At 39.1% G+C, this 20,445-nt stretch overlaps 1 protein-coding gene and 1 long non-coding RNA gene across 4 annotated transcripts in view; one reads left to right on the top strand and one right to left on the bottom strand.

Annotated features, from left to right (window-relative positions):
- LOC113024643 (voltage-dependent T-type calcium channel subunit alpha-1I-like) overlaps window positions 1–20,445 on the top strand; it is a 264,807-nt gene that overhangs the window by 217,805 nt on the left and 26,557 nt on the right. For all 3 annotated transcript variants that reach the window (XM_026171859.1, XM_026171860.1, XM_026171858.1), the window contains 8 exons: window positions 416–608; window positions 2,219–2,370; window positions 4,904–5,013; window positions 8,713–8,846; window positions 12,300–12,370; window positions 16,452–16,530; window positions 18,646–18,767; window positions 19,739–20,188. In XM_026171859.1, the coding sequence (XP_026027644.1) occupies window positions 416–608; window positions 2,219–2,370; window positions 4,904–5,013; window positions 8,713–8,846; window positions 12,300–12,370; window positions 16,452–16,530; window positions 18,646–18,767; window positions 19,739–20,188 (1,311 nt within the window). The remainder of the gene's footprint in view (window positions 1–415; window positions 609–2,218; window positions 2,371–4,903; window positions 5,014–8,712; window positions 8,847–12,299; window positions 12,371–16,451; window positions 16,531–18,645; window positions 18,768–19,738; window positions 20,189–20,445) is intronic.
- LOC113024644 (uncharacterized) lies at window positions 16,858–18,547 on the bottom strand. The gene is made up of 3 exons (XR_003272694.1): window positions 18,161–18,547; window positions 17,938–18,071; window positions 16,858–17,229 (listed from the first exon to the last, which is right to left on the bottom strand). It is a non-coding gene; the product is annotated as an uncharacterized LOC113024644 (long non-coding RNA).

The following is a 20,445-nucleotide window of genomic DNA, read 5'->3' on the forward strand; positions in this document are numbered from 1 at the left end:
GACATCAACAACTAACCTTTCCATTTTCAGATGTTAATCAGGTCACATAAAGCACATAGCAGGAAATAGTCTGTATTGAATACTGCTGTAAGCTTTATGTAGTGATTTAAGAAACTGTCTGGTGACACACAAGACCCCTACTTGATAAAGGTGAATGCACCAGATTATTAGCTGAGCGTTTTGCCCATTAACGCATCACACAAACTCAAAAGGAAAGAAAAAAGTCAGAAAAGTTTGAGTACATCTGTGAAAAGGGCTTTAAACTTTCCATTCATAGTATTTTTTTTTATTGAGATTAAAATGAGGCTGCTCAGAGGTGGCTGGAAGTAGGTACTTTGAGCTCACCCGTGGATTATTTATGTTTTCCTATTTTTGTCTACCTTTTTTTAATGTTACATTTCCCTGTGTCCTCTAGCCGATGATCAACAACAACCCATGGATGCTGCTCTACTTCATCTCCTTTTTGCTGATTGTCAGCTTCTTCGTCCTTAACATGTTTGTGGGTGTGGTCGTGGAGAACTTCCACAAATGTCGGCAGCACCAGGAGGTGGAGGAGGCCAGAAGACGTGAGGAGAAACGCCAGCGTCGCATGGAGAAGAAAAGGAGAAGTAAGATCCAGAGAACAGGAAGAAGCTGAAGGGTGAACGTGGGATACGCAGGAGTTGGGAGGGAGCTGAGTGCCTGAAGCACTGTAAAGATTGAGGGGAAAATAATTAATAAAGAAAAGCAGAAAGATGAGACGGAAAATTTAACGAAATAAAAAAGAAAGTAAAAAAGGACGGTTTTAAAAAATCAAGTCATGTTGAAAAAAAACATACATGGAAGGAGGAGGACTGATGAGATCCAAAAATCTATTGGGAGAGGAACAAAGACTGAGTGTACAGAAGAATAAAGAGAAAATCTAGCAAAGAGATGCAAACGGTATACAGTCTATTATATAAAAAATGCTCACCTCTTCTCTCATACTTCCAGTTTCCGAAATCTTATATACAGTATATGTTTAACTTAATAGATGCAATCTTTTAAAGTCTCCACTCCTTGGGTAAAATCCACGTGGCATATGCCCAAGACTTCTAATTTGATCTTTTATATTACACATGATAATATGACGTTGAATGAGTCATTTTTTCAACTCATTTAAAGCTACTTAACCTCTCTCACACATTTATCAAATTCTCTCTTTATATAAGCACAGAGTTTATCTCAGTGTCTGACTTTTCTTCAGCTGCTCTGAGCGTCATTATTCTTTCCCTCTTTTGGAATAAATTCACTACTGTGTAAAAGCCTTGAGGCCAATCCATGACTGATAGTGTTCTATTTTTTTCTTTCTATCCAGCATTATAGCAGTATGTTTGGCACCACTTCCTGAAAATTTAAGCCATTGGTAAACAGGAACCTTCCAGATAGCATTGCGTGGTGGAACAACGTATATACTGACAACAACAATTTGAACCAAAGGTTTCAAATTTGGATTCTTCACTCTAGAAGAGCTGTTGCCACTTATTTGTGTTCCAGTTCTTGTGTAATTTAGCATGCCTCAGACATTTTCTCCCCGTTTCCCCTCCTTAAAAGTAACTTCTTGACAGCCAGTCCACCATTGAGACCATTTCTGATGGGACTTTGGTAACTTTGGCAAGTAGATCTTATGTCTTGTGTCAGGTCTTGGCTGGATTGGATCAAATTAATGTTTTTCTGACAGGTTGCTTGTAACAAAGTTTCTAAAGGTACATTTTAAAATGGGTTCTCAGTTTATGTTATATGTAGATGCAATATTCCGCAGTCTTTGAGGTAGGTGTCTGTTTTATGCTTGAATCATTTATAGGTCAGCGTTAAGCGGCTCGACAAAAAGAAAAAAAAAAACAAAACTAGTACTGTACTATAAATGAGTGAAAAAGCAGCCAATGTCCAAATAAAAGATCCTCAGGCTGAAGAAAGCCTCATAACCACTTACAAATATAGCCTAGATTCTTGGAAGCAAAGTATGAAGAAGGCGTAACTCAAGACTGAGTGTACAGCTTTTATTCACTGTTTGTTTAATGAAAAATTTTTGTCTGTATATTTTCTTTTTTGGTATTTTGTCATTTTTTGGTCATTTGTTTTATTCTACATTTTTCTAATTTGTCTTTCACTCCCATTTTGTTTTCCTTCTGTCATTTTTCCTTCTCATTCATTGACCCTAAACCCTAATTGTCTTATTTTTTTTTCTTCCTCTATCCAGAGGCACAGAAGCTGCCCTACTATGCATCCTATGGTCCTACACGCCTGGCTATCCATGCTCTGTGCACCAGCCACTACCTGGACCTGGTCATCACCTTCATTATCTGCATTAATGTCATCACCATGTCTCTGGAGCACTACGACCAACCACAGGTGACAGCCTTGCTTGAGGAGGATAGAGCGATGTTTTGAACAAATCTGCTGTTTCTTTCTCAGTCTCATCAAAAGCTTCTGAGTAGGTGTTGATGGTTAAAAGTTGCCATTTCCTGAGGGAAGTGGCCAGCCCGCTGCTCTGAATCAGCAATAAATACTGCCAAAAACTAAAGCATATCTTGAAGTGCTGGAATATAAAAAAAGTAAGAAAAGGCTCTTCACGTGTTAAATGGATGGTAACAGTTGACTTTTTTATGCCATGTTCTTGCTACCCTAATGAAATAGCATAATCAAATGGTTTAACATATGATCACTAAGGAGGAAATGAAACTACCAGAGCAACCCACTCAAATCAGTCAGGATCTTTCCCTGTGGTGTTGCCCCCACTGTTTCCTCTCACATTTCTGACCTGTGGCATGTAGGCTGTATACGACTTGTCGTGGTGTTCGGTCTCAGTGTTGAGCTGAAAATGTTCTTATCTTGAGAGACAATTGTGGCAAACATATAAGGTATTAGCTACTTACATAGCTGTACACAGACAGCCCACGGAGCTCATTATTTTCAGTTGACTGTGTGAATTGCCATTGACATCCAAAGGCTATCGCCCACACATGCGAGGCTATCGTCAAAGAACTGCAGGGTTTATGGCTACATAACACTTGACTGAAGCCCTTTGGGAATAAAGGAAAGAAATGTAGCTGAAATGGTATTATAAAGGCTGCTTAAAGTGGAAAAGTTAAAAACACTGGCCTTTGACTTAACTCGTTTAACAATGAAAATAATTACATTTTTGTCTTCAGAGCAGAACTGCTGTAAAAATGAATGGTTTTGTAAGAGCTTTAACAGTAAAGTAACCTGACAAAAACACATTTTGAAAAAGATCTATATTATAAAATAAGTTATAACGGTTATTTTTTTCCTTTATCTGAACCTGAACAAACAAAATTGTTCCTAGTCCTATAAAGCTATGGACAGTTAGTTTTGCCTGGTATAAAAACAGAAAACAGGGAAGAAACTCCCCAGCCACTTTTTCATCATCCAGGTCATCATAGTCTAAGGAGCTTGCAAAGAAAGGTCTCGACTTCTTTAAGTTTCTTGAAGACATTTCACCTCTCATCCGAGAAGCTGTACAGTGTAGCGAGGAACGCTCAGACCTCTACATCGGAGAGACCATACAGCCACTTCATAAATGCACGGCACAGCATAGAGGAGCCACCTCGACAAGACAAGACTCGGCTTTTCCATCTGCATCTAAAGGTCACTCTTTCGAGGACGCCAATGTGTAGGCGCCTTAACGCCCGCTCAGATCCTGGGCCATTTGACCTCAGGAAATCACATGATAGGGGGGGGGCTAGGTTTCGCATTGGGCTCAAAAACCCAAAACCTTGGCTGATTCTGACCTATTTTTACACCTTGGCCTTGGTGATTAGGTAGAGGATCAATAGGGGGTCCATGACCCTCTTTGGGGACAGTCCCATAGGGCTTAAAATCTGTGACTCTCCACCAGTTGCTCTTAAAACTGAAGAAGCTTCTCAGATGAGAAGAAATTTCAAGAAATCCAGACGCTTTTCTTTCCAAGTTCCTTAGACATCCTAAAATGCTTAACCTTATAGATTAACACGACTAATTCTGGAAATCCTTCAGGTATTTTCTGGTCTTGATTATCTGTGTGTTTTAAGCTGTGATTTTGTAGCACTGTGGCGACCAGAGAGGGTAGATGGCCAATAGCATTCGCTGATTTCAAATGACTTATGGGTAAAAAAAATAAATAAAGGAGGTTCTGAATTAAACTTCTCTCAACTTCAACGCAATTGATTGAAGCAACCACCAATGAGAGGACAGGAAATCATCTGCCCTGAAAATACATTACCTAGACAACCAGAAACATCCTCTAGCAACCAATTGTCAGCATGAAGGCATGCACAATGACCAACTCACTCTCTGTTTGGTCTCAGCTTCAAAACTAGTACTAAAAGTATTTTACCATAAGTCAAAAATCTACAAAGATCATTTAAAATAGCATCGTTATGCAGTTAAAGTCCAAACATCTGTTTGAAAATGGCAAATTTCTACTACCTCTCAACACACGCTTTGTTAATATGTAATTAGACTTGTTGTGGATAATCTGGTTTAATTATGTGCACTGAACATTACAAATGTTTGACTTGTGTAGCCCTTTTTTTGTCTGACTCATTAATACCAGCGTAGTAGAAAAAATGCTCTCTGTTTCTCCCTAGAGTGTGACATAATTTAGCTGTCTGTCTCAATTAAGCTCTCCTCTATTAAAAGAAATTTGTTGGCAAGTGCAAATGTTGCTGACTCTGGCAAAACGGATTCACTGAACAACAATTCTCATAACTTGCTGTGTTATTTGCTTCATTCTTCAGTGAACTGATAAAAAAACCATTTTACTGGCGTGAAAAAAGATAACAAATGTGCTTGTAATAGGTCACGGGAGAGGTGATATTAACTGTCTGCTGTTGTTGTCTCAGTTCTAACCTCTCTGTCCATCTTTCACCTCTCTTACTCCCAGTCTCTGGAGACTGCATTAAAGTACTGCAACTACTTCTTCACGTCCACGTTCGTGATCGAGGCCTCTCTCAAACTGGTAGCTTTTGGCTTTCGGCGCTTCTTCAAGGACAGGTACAGTCCCGGCTGCACTAAATCTTTGAAGCATGCAAAACTGATAAAATCTGTTATGTTATACTATAGCACCAGCAGCAAGTTAATCCTTGTACAGTCCATATTCTGGTATTATATACCACGGCCTTATCTCTTATATTTCTTCCTAATAGAGAAGCAGCTGCTTGCTGTGGCCAGCTAAGCTCTGAGAGACGACAGGAAAAAAATACAAGATCACAGATTCAAGGGCAAAACTTACACACGCAGATTACTTTGTGATTATGTCTTCCAGCACTCCTATACCTTCTTATAAATTGAATCATCTATTAAATGTACATAGAACCAGATTTGTCGTTAGTGAAAGCCGCCGTGTTCCCCCACCATGTTTGACTACAGTGGCCGTGATGGACATCTCCCTGTCAACTAATTGTGTTTTACGTATTTGCCTAGAGACCGACTATATATGTAAAACACCAAAGGGGAAGGAGAAGTTATAGGTGTTTGCATGCGATGGAGCGACATTTTAATTTGTGTCTGCAACTTCCGACTCAAGATATGAAGCATCATACCTATGTTTTATCTGCAGAGGAACTAACACGTGAAGGAAAGAGACAACGTTACCAGCAACTTCATCAAATATCATCCTCTTCCTCCTCTCAAGTCAGACAAACATGCTTATTTATTCCCAATATTGTTGCAGTCAGTTATTGTCTGCAAATTAGATATGCAACACTCCTGTCTCCGTACAGCTACCAGCTGTTGTTAGTGTCCTAAAAATTACGCTTTCTCTCTGACATACATTTTCATTACGTTCTCGCATCATATTTATTCACGTAAGTGTCTCAAGAGTTCAACAAGTCAGACAGTTTCACCAACACCTGCTAATAGCAGCTAACCCTGTTAAGTCTAATTGTTGAATGTTGTCATTGGGCTTCTTAAATTTGTAAGTCTGAGTTCAATCTATAGGATCAAGACATCCCTTTGATCCTGACCACCTGTCCAGCCACTCTGTGCTGGGGGAGGATTTATTGTACATACATCCTATCTGCAAGATCTGTTTCTTCTGTTGTAAGCTTCCTGCTTTTATGACCCTTTTGGTCAGCAGGAGGTCACACACACGCACACACACACACATTCTTGCACATGCATATACGTGCTTACACATACACACACACACACAGTGCCTTGTCTTAGAACCACTGGGGGTTTTACAGAGGGAGGTGCTCGTGCTGTGACGTGTATTGTAACAGTTTGTCAATAAATAGCTGCGAGGGAAGCTGCTCTTGGGGGGATTTTGGGCATGAGACAGGTTAGGAGCGTGAGCTCCAAGAGCTGGTTCTTGACCAAAAACTTTCCTCGTTAGCGAGTGAAAAACCGGTTGTAGATGTTCTGTTATGTCTTGATGTCTTCATGATGAATAAGTCTCTAAACTAGCGGGGCTTGTGGAAACACAGACCCAACAAACCCCAGCTAACAGTGGCTAACAGAAGCAGAAACAGACAGAAACGTTCTGCATATCCTCAGGAACTCACCTCAGTATGTCTGTCATTGGCCACAAGTCGGCTTCTTTGACTCATTGACTCAGATCAGACTCCTTTCACAAAGTTTTACAGCCTCTTCCAGAGTAAATAGACGTGGACGTTTCTCACCCTGCATTGACAGCTGAGGTAAACGGTGGACTCACAGCACTCTACTGAAACTCTGGGGAGAATCAGGTCCAAACAGTTGCAGAAACATGCGAGCTGTGGTCATTATGAGTACAAATTGAATGTTTTTGCTCTCACAAAAACATGTTTTTCCTACAGGAATATACACTTGAATTTGGAACACAGAACTCAGTTTACTGCTATCTACTGACATCTAGTAGTGGAAATTTTATACATTGTACCTTTAAGAAAGATTGTTTATGTTTGGCACTAACTTTTGCCAGAAATTGTCAATCCACAAAAAAACAGCCTACAGTGAATGAAAATAGGGACTGTAACAGGTATCATACAAAGAGCATAATATGCAATCTCAAAAAAGGTGAAGAAGACCATTTTTAGAGAATGCTTGCTTTCTTATTCCACACGTTTCAAGTTCTGCACTTCTGTTCAGGTTGTTTATTTTCTCTTCAGGCTTTTGTGCCTAATTAGAACCACAAAGAGCTAAATCCTGCTTTAGATATCATTGGCAGGTATTTCCTGTGTGAGAATGCAGTGTCGGTGAGCCTGCTAGTATATTAACAGCATACACTATGAAGTTGCTAAGAGACCTGGTTAGATCTATGGACAGATGGATGGTGACAAAAATGTGTTGTTTAAATATAACCAACCGACTATGCCAGCACTGTGTAAAGAGAATAAGATCCAAGCCCCTTTTACACAAGTTTTTGATGATGTCATCGGTCAATTATATGGTGAATGTTTAATTTAAAAACACGATCCAACTGTGCAGGTGCAGAAAGTCTTGAATTTTTAACTCATTTCCATATCTTCACCCAGCATCATAGCAATCCTGCAGGGCTCTTCTCTCAGTTACGTATACAAGACCGTGGAGCAGCTGTGAGAGTGTTGGCGAATATTATTCGACCCTACTATGTAGATTTATTATTGCTGCTTCCGATCCATTTCAAGAACTGTGCTGGAGAAAATTGCTATTGGTTATTTCTGCCCCTCTTGCTTTCAAAATTACTTCTTCCGACCTATTTGAATGTCCATCTTTCTATGTGTCTCAGTTTTAGTTAGTCACGGTATTTCTTCTAGTGTGCATTACATTTCATGGCTCTCTTTCTCTATGTCCTTCCTCTCTCTTCTTTTGCAGCACCTTTGTCTTTTTCTGTCTTCACCCTTGTGTGTCTTTTTGGAAACCCCTGGGTTTATTAGGCAACCCTGTTTTGAGTGTGTTTACACTGTGTGAGTCTGTCTGTGTGCCGCTTCTTGTTGTTCCGGCACTAAGATATTGTCTAGCGTGAAACGCAGTGGGGAAACATTCCCCCGGGCAATAATTTTGCTGTAACCTGAGTGAAAAGTGAAGGAAACGTTGCTACATTTAAAAAAAAATAAGGGGGGAATGTATATTTAAGGAAGTGCACATGTCATTTAAAGTAAGAAAGGTCAGGTCTCTTTCATATATAAGGGTTTTAAAGGTTCTTTCATAATATAGCTACTCAACAACAATATAACTGAAGAATGTCCTCTTTATGTTTGTTGTCTGATGAGATTATGCGATGCTTGTTTCAGAATTAGCATTACAATATGAAGTTTGCATCAAAACTTTGACAAAAATATCAAAATCCACATTATTTATTTAACTTTACATTCATGAATTCTCCCACATGAGCCATTTAGTAACTCTTTTTTTGACCAATAAAATGACAACAGGCTACATAAATCACTCAGCAGATATTGTTTCTTTGTCCAAGTTTGCATTGTATTCAAACTCTTATCCTACTATTATTATAAATATTCATAGCTGGAGCAGGCCTTAGGGTAATGGTGAGCTGTTACCAATTCTTCTGCCAAGTCAGTTGTGCGAAAGTAAGGCCAATTATGCACAAATGTGATGTAGAACATTAATATTCATTGGGAAATTAACATGACACCGACCATGATGTGTGCAGTCATGAAATCCTGAGCAATTCATCCTCGTTCTCCTTTTTTTAAGACTCACATTATATTCCGTCGGGTTCGGTATTTTTCCGGTATGTTGAAAAGTCGTTGTGCGTGTCTGTGTGTGTAGGTGGAACCAGTTGGATTTGGCCATTGTGCTGTTGTCAGTGATGGGCATCACCCTGGAAGAGATTGAGATCAATGCCTCGCTCCCCATCAACCCCACCATCATCAGGATCATGAGGGTGCTCAGGATAGCACGAGGTATACCACAACCCACAGAGGCACACGTCCTTAACCTGCCCATGGTGTTTTCTTATGCCTCAAACTTCATCTTACATTACTTCTTTTATTATTTTATATTTTTATACATGTGCTTGTCCCTTACCCGTTTCCTAATTTACCATTTTTCCAGAGAAAATTAGTCAGAGGTTTTGTGTGTTTTGCTTCTGTTTCAGTTTTCTGTAGCTGTTGTTTGAGCTATAGTGTGCCCAGCTGTTCTTTAATATCACCCAGCAGTCGAGATAAATTAAAAGTCATGTATATTTCCACATCGCTAATTTCAATTTAGTTCTCACAAAATGATTGTGTTCATTATTTTTGTAAATGAAGCTTTTGAAAATGAAATCAGAGGAGCCTAACAGAAGCTTAGCAGGTGTAATCTCTCATGTCCTGGAAGCTTTTTATGTTAAATATTACAGACATGTTCATTTTTGTTTGATTTAACTTGTGGAAGTGATGAATGTTTCTTTATGTGTTTAATTCAATCTATGAAACAGCATTTAGGGAGCCTTCAAACCTACCGCTGAACGAAGACACATGGATAACGATGACTAGTTGTGTTGACTGCTTAAGAATTTTAGACTGGCCTACTGACTGACTGAGTAACTTGAAAAAGAGGCTCACTGAGGTTGATATCAGTATCCAGATATCACTGAGATTTGCTCTTGTTTTTAACTTGACTCTCATTTTGCATCTGTGCTCTAATAAATCTGGGGAAATTGAAGGACCAGTTCTTTGGGCTGTCCTCTTAACTTCACACTGTGGGGGATAAAGGCTAATTACATCAATCTCACTTAATCCTCGCCCTCTCTTACCATCACCCTCTGCCCTCCATAATTCTGTTCAGGGACCTCTGAGTGGACCCATGGGTAATATGCTAACTAAACAGCAGCCAGTGGTAATTAAGAAGCAAGTGGGGTATTTGATGATGAGTGTGAGGGCTACTGGTGACTTTTAGTCTTTCTTCTCTTAACATTTTTGCCACTGTGTATGAATGTTAACTAATTTGTAACTGTGAGAGAGAATATTAAAATGTTCCACAGTCGTTTCATACAAGTGGATTAATTCCAACTCGCTAGTGGGATAATACAATAGAATATTCATCCGACTGTTTTGTTGTATGTTGGCAGTTATTGTTAGTTTTTCTCTAAAAGTGTCCAGTACAATGAAATGTTACAGCAACATTAAAAGAAAAATATTATTGTTCATTTTGAGATTAAACTCTCAGAGTAAATTCAGAATGTGGAGATGAAATTTGTCGTTTCAAGTCAAATAACTGCCACAGCGTTTATGCCGTCTACTAAATGCCTGTGTAGAAACAGCATGATCAGCTGTCTTTTTGTGTCTTGTTGTAAATCATAGTGTGACCATTAGTAATCTGCCCATTGATGTTTCATTTCATTGTTTCATTTTGCGCAAATCTGGCCAAATTTCTGTGGTCTTTCCTACTGACTATATGCATCTTTCTGTCCTTATATTTGTCACCACACAGTGTTTATGTGCTAAAAAAGAAAGAATTTATTTGTACTAAAAGCAATTCTAAAGTACGATTTAACTAACCCATCTAATAAAACATTGTAATTATTTTCAAATTGTTACTTTGACTTTATTCTCAAAATGAATAATAACATGTTTTTTTCTTAATGTGGCCCTAATACTCCTTCAAAGTCCAAGGACTGCATTTGAACAAATAAAATCTCATTTAATGTTTTTAGCATGACCCAGTATAATAATAATCTACCCCACAATATAATGACCGTGCTTGTGAATTATTAGCTGGCAGGGATGCTAGCTTTTCCCTTGAACTAATGGTGTAAGCCTTAGTTTTTCAGTGTTATAAACTCTTTGTAGGCTTGACATTTTTAATGAACCAGATGGACACATTCAAAACAGTCAGTGAACAAACAGCTCTACCAGCTAGACTTTGAGTGTAAGTATTGCCTAGCTGCTACTCCAAAATAGTCAACAGGTATATAGAAATGAGAAGGCTATTATTTGTGTTCATTTTATATTTTGTATAAAAATAAAACCCAGAGAAGTGAAAAAAGAAAGATGACAAATGCAACCATTAATTTGGAAGTGTAGCACATTTAGCCTCAGAAGCAGCTGTCTCCCAGAGAAACTTTTTCCTATAACTTGGAAAACAAACAAAAACAAATACTGGAAATAAAATACTGTTACTATGCAAATATGCTCAAATTTATATATACTTTAAAAACTATATAAATTACATGTTTTTTACAATACTCAGTTTTTAGCTAAGTATTTACTGTTGTCTGATTCTTAGCTAACTGTGGACGAGCTGCAGTGAAGACAGGGGAAACCAGTCTGTCTGATCCACGTTCAGACTCATTAAATTCCCTTTCTGCCTTACTCTGATGCTGGACTTGAAGTTCAGCAGGTTGTTTCAACCACGCCTATCAGCCTAAACACTTAAAGTTGCCAACATGTGGTTGGTTGATTAGATATTTATGCTAGCAAGCAGTTGAACTGTTGTCCCGAACAAAGTGACCAATGAGGATATATAGTGTTACTGAGCAGTCATAATATCAACCACAGAACTATAATTTATATCCTACAGATACCAAATTAGATGTAATATGAAACCTGACATTGAAATAATGTACAGCCATGCTTTTTTACGAACTGTAGCATTGCTGAGGCTAATTTCCAACCAGGTGCCAAAACAATCATCATATGTCATAGTTCATTAGACAGAAGTCCTCCTTCAGAACTGTAGATATTTAATTGCAGTACCAGATCTTACAGGACAAAGTCCCAGCGGTCAAAATATAGTCAAAGTTATTAAAATGATTGGCAAACAGCATTTTTTTTAAAAAGTCGCTGTGATCGAGCATTAAAGACTCTAAAATGTTTTCAGCAAATAAAGGCAGCAACTGCCTGTAAGTAAAGCTGTTGGCTGTATGTTTTGGTGAAAAGGTTATTAAGAGTTGTTCTCTTCGTGGGCTGTAACCACTGCTTTCACCCTCTCTTTGTCACGCACTGTGTATCTTCACTAAGAACTGTGAAGAGCAGCCCATCTCCCAGGAGGTTATATTGTTCCTTGCTGTTCTCTGTGAGAATACTCTCATGTTTTCCTCTGGCTCCAGTAATTACCGAGTTCCTCCAGAAATTGGACATCTGGGAATTGTCGAAGGTCGCTTATGATGAGCTGGGAAACCTGTTCCATGTATTGATCGTTTACTGTCTCTCTTTCTCTCTCTGCCCACACCTTATGTATCTATCTTGACTTTTCTCCTCCATCCCTCTGGTGTCTTTAGTCTTTCTGTCTTTGGTATTACTTCTCTTCACTCTGTAGGTGTTGTTGGTTGTTTATCACCCCAACACGTAGGTCAAGTGTCACGTACAGACACAGACTTATGCAGTTTTACCCATGGCTATAGTTTTCTCTGACCCTGTGTGATCTCTCTTCAGTGTTGAAGTTGTTGAAAATGGCAACGGGGATGAGAGCTCTTCTTGACACCGTGGTCCAAGCTCTGCCTCAGGTATGAGTCATCACACACACACACACACACACACACACACACACACACACACACACACACACACACACACACACACCCCAGAGCTTATCTCAAGAGCACCCAGGAGTTAATTAACATTTGTGAAATGATAAATGACCAGAGTCGATAAACGCTCTCTGAGAATAAGAACTTTTAAAAAGTCAGGTTATTAGAAAAATTTTTGCCCTTAATCTTATGACACTTGGTAAATTTCCATGGCTGCTCTAATTTATTCAGGAATTTTAAAAAAAACACCGACACACACTCGCAGTTAAGATTTCTTTTTTTTTTTTCATTCTTACCACCGTTAATGGGAACAGAGCAGCAAATGTGCTCTGCTCCCCTGTTGCACTGAAAGACTCTTGGTCTCAAGCCTTTGCTGATATTAATGGATGGTTTTGTGGAATCTGAGGGGACACAGAGACACTGTAGATCGACTATTTTAGCTGGGGATGTTTAATAACTTATTAGGAGTTCAGTAATGTTGAGATATTTTACCAGCACGTACTCCAGTCACACTCTGCTCTTTTGGGACTCAACACAGGTTTATAATTTTGCTTCTGTACACCACCACAGTCAGTTCAAACTGAAATGATCTAAATTTGCTTGAAGTGCAGACTTTAAGCTTTAATTCATGGCGTTTAACAAAACTACTTAACCCTGCAGGAATTACAGCAGGTTTTATACCCACACTCTCCCATTTTCAGAGGCTCAAACGTAAACGGACAAAGTCACTTTAGATTTATGGATTATTATTATTTTTTGTCCTTTTTTGATCCTTTGGATCTTGGCTTTAATATCTCATTTTTCTGTCATGACAATTCTTGGGTTGCTTTTGCTTTCACCTCTTACCCATGTGCACTGCAAAGAGCCATAAAGTCAGCTCTGCTGAAGCTGAGCAGAGGGCGTAGCCCATCAGCTATCACTTCTATCATGAGCTGTTTTACTCCTTCCACATAATTTTCTTTTCCAATCATTTTGATACAAATTAGTCTTCATCAAAGATTTTTCTCTAAAACTGGGCGTCTCCTTCAGATGTTTTTAGTCAAGTCTAATCTGACCTAATCTCACCTTGTTGTAAATCCTCTCGATTTCATCTGTATTTCTATGTATTTCATCTCTAGCTTGTAGACTTGATGACAATGACAAAGGGTTTTTTCTTTACCACGACTATAATTTACAGTTATCGATTTTATCTTTTTTTCAATGGTCTTTTGGTGTTGCCACATTTTTTTCCTTTTTAAGATTCATTTTGGGATTTTAGCCAAATGATGGCCTCTTTTTCTGGCATCATCATGTTTTGGAACCTCAGATTGAGACTTCCAGTTAGCAGCTACCTTTTATCTAATACATTTGTCATAGAATATCAAGTGAACGGGATTTCTTTGACCATAAAACTGCTTGTCAGTCACTGTGCAGTTCATTTTGAGCCTCTGAAAATGAGCGACTAATAGATAAAATTGCTGCAATTTCTAAACTGTTAATATATGAATTACCTTTTAAAACCCGTTGAATTAAAAATGAAAGTTTGCACTTCAGTCACATCTTAAATCCACTGTGGTGGAGTACAGAGGCAAAATGACAAAAAAAGCTTATGGATCTAAGCATGGGTCATATTTAACGAGATATACAGAAAATTCTAAAATGTGTAAAGTGTCAAGCTTTTTTAAAAAGAAAATTGGTCAAACTAGAGGGGAAAGAAAGCTGTGATGTATTGGAACTGTCAACTCTTGGAAACATATCCTTATTCGAGGCATTTCTAATGGAGTGAGTCAGCAGCAAGAAGTTCTTTCTCCTGGGTGTCTGGGAGGATTTTTGTCTCCCTGATGTTTGGATTGCAAAATTTGTGCACATATATAAATTATAGTCACAGAAAATGTCTCTGCTTCAGTAAGCCTCGCATTTATAAAAGCAAGCTCTTTCATTTTCAGTTTCACAAAAACAAAATCGACATGAACACACACAAACTCAAGGTTTCATTGGTAAATAGTAAATGAAATACTGTTAAATTCAAAATGCTGGCAGATATTAATTTAATGCCATTGTTATTTTTAAGTGTCCAATAAAAAAAAGCATAAAAAAGCCAAATTATCAGCTGTTCTCTGAAAAAACAATAACAGTTGAGGCTTCACTGTGATGCATTATAAATAGCATACTACTGTGTATTTATATATTAGTAAAAATGGGAAGAAAGCATTCAATCGTATAGATCCTGGAAGTGTTCCAGTATCATTTCATCTATATTTTTTCTTTTTCACAGGTCGTTTCATGATAGATTTATTGCCACTGTGCTATGACACAAAAGCCATTAGTTGATCGTTTGTAATGTTACTGCAACTCTGTGTAGAGCAAATGAAGCATGTAATTGGCATTGTCTATACGATATAGCAGTAGGCTCTGTTGTTAAATAAGTTCATTTTGCAGCATCCGCACATTTTTCATGAGGTCAATTTTACCTTTTGTAAAGTGAGCACGTAACAAGCCAGAACATCAATGTTTTCTTCAGTAGAGCACGTCTTCACTGAAGCCAGAAGAAAGATAGCTTAATAGCAAGTATGCACAGTTATGCTTGCACAGTAGAAAAATCAAATGCATGAGTGTGCTGTGACCTTTTTTTTCTGGTCCACCTAGAAATTGTCTCAGAATTTCTCTCAATTACACCAACTGGCATCCCTCTGCTAGGCACCAAAGAAATATACAGTGGTTTTAAAAATGCCTATATAAGAAGAAGTAGTGTCTTGTGACCTTTTCTGCTTGTGTTTTAAATGTGTCTCAAATACAAGTTCTTTGCTTAAGGACAGAGAACAGTAGGAGGGTTGTGCTCCATGGTTTAGCGATGTCTTTGTCCTTAACGGTCTGTGTCTGTAAAGAAAACAAATCATCCTGCTTGTTTTCAGTTGGGATTTGAAGTGGGTGGCCTTGACCATATGCCAGTGTTTCTCATATCACATTATGGAGAAAGAATTTACCTTGAAGAAAAAAATGTTCCTCCCAATGGCACCAACAACATTTTCAGGACACACTTTTAAAATGTAGTAGATGGCTTTAGATTTTAGATTCGTTTACCGGAAACCAAAAGATGTACACGACACAGGATGCTCCAACTTCAGCTACCTTGTTGATCATTGTGTTGCTTCCTTAGCATTCAGTTGTCTGTTTCACATTGTATAGCAACACTGCTCCTGAAGCTTGCTTTCAGTCTCTGCTCAAGGAATCCAAAAACATCAGATGGGTTTAAGTTGCAAGCTGCAGACTGCTTCAGGCCGAGGCATGGATTTTTTTTTACATCTATCATGAGAAGAACGCTCTCCTCAGGCATTGCCTAACCTCTCCTCTGTAGTGTATATACATTCATTTCTGCTTATCTCCTTCTCTCATTATATGCAGTCCTCCACTGTGATCTCACCTCCTGTAAAAACTAAAACACATTGTATGCTATCCCCAGCTTCTCTCAGTTCATTTGACTGTCTAATAGAATCCTACATTCACCTATTTAAAAGCACCCCACTGCCTTCCCTGTGAAGTGACTTAGCTAATGGTGTGATGCTAGTGCCTACTACTGCACCCACAGGGGCCCTTTATCCATCTACATCTACACTGTGACCATCCACATCAACCGATTCACACATATTACAGTGTCACCCAGAACTGTGCAATACAATGACGATGCTGCGTAAACCTGCCTTGCAACTATTTCTGAGCCAATGAAATTCTTCTCCAGTCCTGGAGAAGCACCAAACAGGAACAAACAGGAACAAAACTGCAGTTAATCATGTTTCATCATGAGACAGACAAGGCCTTGCTGTGTGATTCACGGATGATAACAAGCAATGCAAAAGGAACATGAAGGTTCTGGTTTCAAATATAAACTCATAAATAGTGAAATCCTGTTATATTAAGTACCGTTATCTCTGAACTCTGACAGGGGAAATAGGAGGAGGAGTTGGAAACTACTGAGTCAGTTTGCACAGTGGCTGAGCCCCCCTCACCTAACTGTGGAGGTCCACGTGATTCGATTCCACAAATGAATATAAGAAATGAATGCTTTTTCTTTATGTTCCAGGTGGGGAACTTGGGCCTACTCTTCATGTTGCTGTTTTTCATCTATGCTGCTCTGGGTGTGGAGCTGTTTGGAGAACTAGGTGGGTCTTTCAGACACCACTTTTGTTCCTACTAAAGGCTTTTTGGAGCATGTTTATCAAATATAATTAGATATCTGTAAAAACACTGCAATGAAAAACGCAGCATACAAGGAATGTTTGGATTTGCCTTTTTGACCTGGATTCATCTCCATTTGTACCACCTGCTCATTTGTTATGTCTCACTCTATGGACAGACGCAAAAGAAAGTGTAGCCAAGTACAGGATAGGGTAGGGGAAATTAAAGTAAGATGGAGAGAATGGGCCAATAGCTAGATTCGCAGGAGGGATAAAGGGAGTTGCGTGGAGAAGAATGACTGGAGCCACAGGTAAAGTTGCTATGAATTGTATTAAACTATTTAGCAACAATTTAACAGCATTTTATGAACAGGAATGAAAACATAAAATAAAATACAGTGACAGCAATAATAATAACAGTCAGAATCCTATCTGAGCTCAGATATGTCAGTCTTGCCGGCTTAATAGTCAGTGTTCAGTCAAGTCAAATCCAACAGGTCAAAAGTTTGTGATTGGTGCGATTTCGTCCTACCGCACTGTTGCAATTGTTCGTGAGAGAAGAGCAACCTGCCCTTCTGGGCCAACTCAGAATGGCTGTGGTTCGGTTCGGTTCAAAGGGAAAGGCTCGCCATCTTCCTCGTCAGGAAGAGATCCAGGTCTCACGATCCCATAAAAAAACCTAGCCTGTAAACAACAGGACTATTACTAATTCAGTTCACACTCTAATGATATACATGGCCATATGTAAATAATGTAAGTGCTATAACAAAACAAGCACAAAACATTCATTCTAATTTCTAACTATAGTCTATACAGTGCATCTTAATCATGAATGCAATCTTTAAATCACAATCAGCTTATTCTATCGTCAAGGTGCACATTTCTATCAGAAATCAGAAATAAACCATAAACTATGGTAGATTATTTTTTTACAGTATTGCCCTTTAACTGAATTACAGGAGCATTGCTTTACACTGCATAGCAATGAAGCAATATATTATTTACACTCAATGTACAGAATAAAATTACCAAAAGAATATACAAAAACCCACAGGCTGTAGTTTTACAGTATGTGGTAACGTATCAGCACAGTAAGAATACACACGGACATCTATCCAGTGCCACTCGAGCATCAAATGTAACAAAATAAAATAGATTCATGACCTTTAAGATCAACATTAACTTATTCCATCATCTAATTTTAGTGCATTTAATATTCAACAAGTAATACTAGAACATCATCAGCACACAAGCTGAGTGCTCAAAATGTCTGAACTCAGTGAGAAACCCCGTGTGTTCTCCCACAGTGAAAACGTGGTCAGCTACAGCTATGAGCATTAGGCTAGTTAGCTTTTCAATTAGCCTGATTCGCCCAGTCCCAGTTTAACTCACCAGCACACTTCTAATGTTCAACTCTCAGAGAGGATCTTGTTCAACTCTCAGAGAGGATCTTGTTCAACTCTCAGAGAGGATCTTGTTCAACTCTCAGAGAGGATCTTGTCCACTTCATCCGCTCCCGCGCAGATCTACAACATTGAAATCGGGCCATTATATTCCCTGTTAACTTCTTGTTAGCTTTTTAGCTTCAAGGTTAGCTTAACAGCTTCTGACTCACCGCGATGGTTTCAAGGTCCGAAATGTTCACAATAAATCAGGTCCGTTTCTCCAAGGTCCATGCAGATCTCCGGTATGGATATTTGCTCAATTTATCAAGTTAATAGTTATTTTCCAGCGAAAAGCTTGGCGGTGAAAATCAGTGATGGTCTCGTGCACCTCCGTCTCTCTCTGTGTCTGAGCACGTGACGGTACAGAGCAGGGGAAGGCGGGGCTTGTTCCTTCCTAACCAGTAGGGGTGTTAAATATACTCTTTGGGTTTTATTCTTATATTTATAGTATTTATCTTTTATTATTGATTTATTTTTGATCAACTCAGTGATTAACAGAGTAATGATAAATCCCAATTAACAATAACATGTTGTAGTGCATTACTGAGTCGTGTAAACTCACTGGGTTACAAAAGATACAACTGACTGAGCCACGATTCACTCTTTACCATGTCTTGCTCATTTTGTTTTCTTTCCACTTGATGTTTGGTCTCAGTGTGTAATGCTGACTACCCCTGTGAAGGAATGAGCCGCCATGCTACCTTTGAAAACTTTGGAATGGCCTTCCTTACGCTCTTCCAGGTTTCAACTGGCGACAACTGGAATGGCATCATGAAGGTACTTTTGTTCTTCATCCTCATTTCATCATTTTGGGCTGGGTTATCTAATGGACCTAAATGATTGTTTTTCACTCCGCTTTACCTCAACTTGTCTCCAGTGGCAGTGTTGGACAGATTTTTTTAGATGAGACACCGTTTGAGCATTTCTAATTCTATTCTAATAACACATACATGCTTACGTTGAACTGGTTGGCTGATCGTATATAAGCTACTCCAACCTCAGCAGAGAAAGAGGATGAGAAGCTGAATTATAATTGAAGGTCTTTAGTTCAAATTTGTGGACTAGACCGTATTTAGGTTGGGGAAATGAGTGCGTAATGAGCGTGTCCTTTAGCAAAGATGATCCTGAAGATGTAAATGAGCACTCAGAGTCTACAGAGGATGAATGAAGATTCAAATTCACATTCACAAAAAGTGACTATTTCATCTGCCTCTTCAATTTCATCTATCACTTCAATCTTACTCTCCAATCACACCCAAGTACCCCGAGTACCTGGAGCTCTTAAAATTTTATAACAGCTCATATCCAGCTGTTAATCAGTGCTGATTAGGCTCTCTAAAAAGTGACTGTGGCTGAAAAGCAGATTTCTGGAAGTGTGAAAGTTTGACAGTGTGTCATGTTAAAACTAAAGAGTATTAATTGATTGATTGGTAAATGATGGAAATGAAACTGGGCAATATGGTCACATTTTCTAAGCCCAACTCTGATTTAAAATAATTATTTCTAGCAAATATTTTGTGTGTTTACTACATATAAAATCTTCCTTATTTGACTGATCTTTTCCTCTTCCCCTTTTCTTTTCCCTACTTTCCTGCTATTCAGCTTTATCTGCCGAATCCTCACTATTTTTCCATTTTATCCACTCACTCTTTCACTGCTCCTTTACTGCCTTTTCATGTGTTTGACACTTCATTCCTGTCTCCTTCCTCAATCCTTTAAAACTCTCTCAATACCCTTTTATCCATTAGGACACCCTGAGAGAGTGCCCGCCTGATCGTCCAGGAACCGACTACGGCTGTCATGCCGGACTGCAGTTCATCTCCCCGATGTATTTCGTGTCATTCGTGCTCACAGCTCAGTTCGTACTGATAAACGTGGTGGTTGCCGTGCTGATGAAACATCTGGACGATTCCAACAAGGAGGCACAGGAGGATGCCGAGATGGATGCAGAGATTGAATTGGAGTTGGCCCAGGGAGGCCTGTGCTGCATGATGGGAGGCATCGGAGCTATCGCTGGGGCCACCGTTGCCACTGCGAGCGGGGCGGGCGTAGGTGGCGGAGTGTCTGGCGCAATTACAGCGGGAACAGTCGGAGGCCCAAGTAGCGGATTGATGGCACCACTTCGAGATGGAGGAGGAGGGAGCGCTACTCATGAGGGACACACTCACCCTCGATGTCGCCTCTACTCCCCTGCACAGGTGAGTGGACTTTCAAATATTGAAGAGAGTAATTACTGCTGAACAGAGAGCTCTTGGGTTGGGTTCTGCATGCTGGCTATGTCAAAATCACACTCATCTTTTAGAAAAACAAAATAGTTTTGTAAACCTGTTTATACCTTTTCTTACGCAAATCATGGCAGTGGAAAAAATAATTATAAATACTCATTTGTTGAAACCAAAGGTCAGCAACCTGTGGCTTCCAAGCCGCTAAAAAGCTGCATGTGGCTTGGAAGCCA

The sequence above is a fragment of the Astatotilapia calliptera genome, chromosome 6, assembly GCF_900246225.1.
Source record: "Astatotilapia calliptera chromosome 6, fAstCal1.2, whole genome shotgun sequence".
NCBI lineage: Eukaryota > Metazoa > Chordata > Actinopteri > Cichliformes > Cichlidae > Astatotilapia > Astatotilapia calliptera.